Below are 4,677 nucleotides of genomic sequence, written 5' to 3' on the forward strand. Positions count from 1 at the left end.
GATATGCTTCTGATACTGATGAGGACGTTGGAAAATATGATGACAGTGGAAAATATGATGATGATGATGATATAGATGATGAAGTAGATGAAGGTTATGAAGAGGAGAATCATGATGATATGCCTTCGTACAAATCTGACTTAGATGATGAACCTGACCTGTCAGGTTTGCAATTCTTTACTGGTCAATAGTTCATTTTAATCTGGGCTAATGCAATCCCTAAGCTTACTGTTGAATATGTTGTTAGATACAACGTCCACAAATAACCCATCTTGGTTGGAGAAGATACAACAAACAGTGAGGAATATTCTACAGGCTGTTAATTTATTCCAAATGCCAGTAAACATATCAGGTATATATTGAACTTTTAATGTTATTTACTAAAACTTTAAGGGAGTACACGGAAATGGTTAATCCATTGTGTGTAACTTGTTCAGAGGCTGCTCATGTACGCAAGGAATATGATGAATCCAGTGCCAAGTTATCTAAAATACAGACAAGGATATCAAGTTTGACACAAAAGCTAAAGCATGACTTTGGTATGTAATGAACTGTTTCAGTTTTTAACTGGTGAAAAATTATTTTATTGGTTTGGCTTCCATTGACTGAACTTGGGTTTAATATTACAGGACCAGAGAAGGAGTTCTACTCATTCTATGATCGTTGTTTTGAGAGCAAGCAGAACAAGTTACGAACTTCTTGTTGGAGTAGTTTGTTCAGTTATCACATACTTAATTATATGGATTGTGAAAAAAAGTTGCTGCTATCAAAATTCCCATTTATTTCACCCTTTGTGACTAAAAACTTTTTGCTTCAGGTATGTTTACAAAGTGTGTCCATACAAACAAGCTTCTCAGGAGGAGGGCCACGCCACTACTCGTTTGGGGTAGATGTTTTCATTTTGTTCTTTCATTGATAGAATCCTTGTCCTTTCTATATAGTGAAAATTGAGGTGTCACTGGGATGATGAAAAGGGGTAGAAAATACTACATGATATCTGCTTGCCCTTTGACAACTGTGAGATCTAAGTATTTTTTATTCTTGCAATTGTGAAATTTGTGTTAGAAAATAAATTGTAACAAATTTGTCAAAGAAAGATTTCATATATTCAAATATTATTTTATAATGAAAAAGAAATTTGATTGGCAGGTTGGGCCCGCCCATAGAAATGGGTAGATGGTTGGACATGCACATTTAAATGAAATGGGTGTTTACTACCCAAGACATTTAACATTCACCCATGCCTGTTCAAACCTGCCCATTTTCCGCCCTAGGCTTGGAGGTCCAACCTTCCGTATATATGAAAAAATTAAAAAAATTTAATGAACTCAGACACATACCTGTATCCACCATTGACCCCTGAATCAAAGTAACATAGGTATACGCAATCCTGTAATTGTGCTTGTCCCTGTGTGCAGGCTTGTAGGTTTCCTAGCCTTTTAGCTTGTGAGTTTTCTTCAAATTAAATCTTTATACTTTTCATATTCACTTATTTACCTTTTTTTTTTTTGTGGGGGTTGTCTGCTAGGCGTTGGGACAAATTTGAGGACTCGTACAGGATGATGGTATTTTCAAATGGAGATAAGTGCTGGAATGGCCCAGATAGAAGTATGAAGGTACTGTTACATAATATAATTTCCATGCGCAGGTTTATTGTTGATGCTAGAGGAATTCCTGTTTACTAGTGTTGCCTTTAAATGAATGGGACTGTTTAATTGAAATGGTTTTATTGTTCCAAGTTTTATAATAGACTATTAAAATGAGTTAAGATGTAGGTGAAACAAGAACGAATTTTAAAATTTATGATGAAACTGATTTAGTGGCCCTTCAAGTTCTTGAACTCTATACATGTTCTACTTCCTTACAGGTGAAATTAAGATGCGGTTTGAAAAACGAGATCACTGATGTTGATGAACCGAGCCGTTGCGAGTAAGAATCTCTCTCGCCCTCTCCTGCATGTGCATGCGTACGTGTGTTTATGTGTCCATGCACATGTCTTGCTCCTAACAATTAGTTTGTCATGGCAGATATGTAGCTTTGTTGTCAACACCAGCTGTTTGTGTGGAAGATAAGCAAAAGGTAATTGGCAGTTACTATAATGAATTTAGTGATGTAGCGTGCTTCTCTGCTGCTTTGAAATTTCTAAACGGGTTTCTAAATCTCAATTGTGATAGGAACTGCAACATAAACTAGATTTGATGAACAAAGAACAACCTCTGGAACATGATGAACTTTGAGGAGCCTGAACAGAATTTTTGCGGATGCACTAGAGGATTTGGACTCCCTATTCTTAGAAGGCTTATCAGTGTAATTTTAGAGATGTAGAATGTGGCCTTTCCGAGCTGGTAGGCTGAAGAATTTCAAGCAATATCTGAGGTGGCCTCCTGAAAATTTTTTTCATAGTGGAGTATGCTTCATTATTGCAATTACACGGGTGAATTGAGGTGCAATTATTATTTGTCTGGCTAAAAACTGATTTTGGTAACATTAGTCCTGTCATATATACTTGAATATCTGCATAGAATAATTATAAAGATACTAATAGTCAAAGATGACATTAGTTCCAGTGACCTGTGGTTCTCTTGGTAATTTTCTGACTATCAAATTTTTCTTATGGCCATATGATTGGTTTTCAACCAATCAGGGTTTCAAAACACCATAAACAATAGATGTTGTACTTGCAGGATTTAGGGTTCTCCCGTGTCGAATCCAGCCTATAACTGTTATTTCTTTTGTCAGAAGATCAATGGGATCTCAGTCGACATGGCAAGTAGTTTGTTTCCAAGATTGTCAATAAAGAAAAACGATGTCAAACATGGATGCATTGGCTCTGATGTCTCTGCCTAATGGAATGGAGCTTCGGTTAGGTTATTGATCCAACAAGAACCTATGAGCACCTGTTTGGTTGTTCGTTTTTCTCTTTGATTTCAGACCATCATATTTGCTAGTCAATTGGTTAGACTTTGTCGTTTTCAAGATCAAGTGCAAAGATGGTTTGGTGGGCGTTATCATGAGAAAAGTTTGAGGGTGTAGACTTCCAAAAGCGAGAGATGGTTTCACGTGAGCGTCAAAATTAAGCGAGAAAAGTTGGCTTGTAATTATCCATTCCTGATTCCTCCGCCATACAACACACAAAACATCTCGACATAATCACGGACAAAGCTCAACTCATATCAGCTCAATTATCTGCCCTTGGCTTCTCAAACACCTATGGTTTCTTAACATTTTAGTTACTTTTGTTCGATCTCTCAGAGAGAAATTCTTAGTCATTTCTGCCTACTACAAACTTTTGTTATTTGATGTATTTGTAAGCTCTTTGACTATTGGTTCAATCAATCAATCAATCAATCAATCAGACCCGTCACATCAGTTTTCAAGCTTGTGCAAACTTTATTTTCTATGCTTCATTCATTTGAGCAATTCATCTTCTTTGGTTTTATTTTTGTTTTTGTTGGTTAGATTTAATAACTTATTTTTCTCTCTAGAATTGTGGTATTTTTTTTTTTATTTTCTTGATGTTTTAAGCTTCATTGTAGCTTTCAAAAAAGGTTTAGACCAAATTACCCTCTTAAAGTTGAAATCATCTAATCCAATCTATTATAAAATGTCTTTCAATCAAGTCATTGTTATCAAAGAACAAGTTTATTGAATATGATCTTTTATAAGAATTTTATTTGATATTTTATTCAAATGTTTATGAAAAATTCTTATATAATAGTTGCATAAATGATTCCAAAACTTAAGCTTATTAAGATACCTTATGTGTAGAATGCTATGCTTTGATACTGAAGTAAAACGTCTAGCAAAAATTTCTTGGAGTAGGTTGAGCATCAAAAGCCAAAATGAAAAGCTCAAAAGTCATAAATGAGTATGTTCATAATTTTAATATTTTCCTTGTTAGTTAGGAGCCTACATAGGAATTATAGGTATAATAGAATTTATCTTTTATTTAATTTACATGTACTAGGACTTTAGGATAGTGATGTTCTAATTAGGAATAGAATATTTATTTTATTTAAATCTTTTGTTAACTACTCTAATTGTACTAGACAACCAGAAGTAGAGTTTTATTAGGATTTAGGCCTATAATGTTATAAATAGGACCCTTAGGTTTGGTTTTAGGATCATCGAATAGCATTATTGAGTTCTCTCAATTTGAGTTTAAGCTTCAATATTTGAAAACTTGGTTATTAACCATAAAGGCTTAGTCAAGTGCTAGCTTTTGTTTTTACTCTAATTCATTGCATCAATTGGTATTAAAGGGGGAAAAACTCACCCAATCTAATGGCAAGTGACTCAATTAAGGTGGGTGGCGGTTCTCATGGTGAAGATCGGGGAATTGAGACCTTACGACCTGCAGTGCAAGATCAATGGGTGGCGTTGAAGGCTTTAGATCAACGAATGGATCTCAAATTCTAGCGTTTAGAATGCCATTTTGAAAAAATTGCAAATCGACTTGATGGTCTATGCGTAGATGCCAATAGAAACCAAAATGATGAAAGGCCACGTATCGAAGATGATGTAACTCGCGAATAGCTTGTTAGCTGACTTGTTCCTACAAATGGGCATAGATAACGAGTCTACATAGAAGATTCAGAAAAAGAAGATGATTATGTTACATAAAGATATGCCAGATATGAAAGGAATGATTATGGTGACAAAAATACTCGCGATTTT

At 34.9% G+C, this 4,677-nt stretch overlaps 1 protein-coding gene across 1 annotated transcript; it reads left to right on the forward strand.

Annotated features, from left to right (window-relative positions):
* Positions 1-6: 6 nt before the first annotated feature.
* LOC110412293 (glucosidase 2 subunit beta-like) lies at positions 7-2,589 on the forward strand. The gene is made up of 9 exons (XM_021422824.1): positions 7-165; positions 248-352; positions 438-539; positions 630-687; positions 818-886; positions 1,529-1,616; positions 1,868-1,929; positions 2,028-2,079; positions 2,175-2,589. The coding sequence occupies exons 1-9, from the start codon at positions 120-122 to the stop codon at positions 2,235-2,237; spliced, it is 645 nt and encodes a 214-aa protein (XP_021278499.1). The 5' UTR covers positions 7-119; the 3' UTR covers positions 2,238-2,589.
* The last annotated feature ends 2,088 nt before the right edge of the window (positions 2,590-4,677 follow it).

Source organism: Theobroma umbraticum, unplaced genomic scaffold (genome assembly GCF_002168275.2).
Source record: "Theobroma umbraticum cultivar Fairchild unplaced genomic scaffold, ASM216827v3 scaffold_95.0, whole genome shotgun sequence".
In the NCBI taxonomy this organism is placed as follows: Eukaryota; Viridiplantae; Streptophyta; class Magnoliopsida; order Malvales; family Malvaceae; genus Theobroma; species Theobroma umbraticum.

Bases quoted from the DNA above. Each gene is read 5' to 3' on its own strand.
- LOC110412293 (XM_021422824.1), top strand. From the start codon at position 120: ATGCCTTCGTACAAATCTGACTTAGATGATGAACCTGACCTGTCAG. The intron at 353-437 runs GTATATATTGAA...TAACTTGTTCAG, and splicing joins AATGCCAGTAAACATATCAG to AGGCTGCTCATGTACGCAAG. The intron at 1,617-1,867 runs GTACTGTTACAT...ACTTCCTTACAG, and splicing joins GCCCAGATAGAAGTATGAAG to GTGAAATTAAGATGCGGTTT.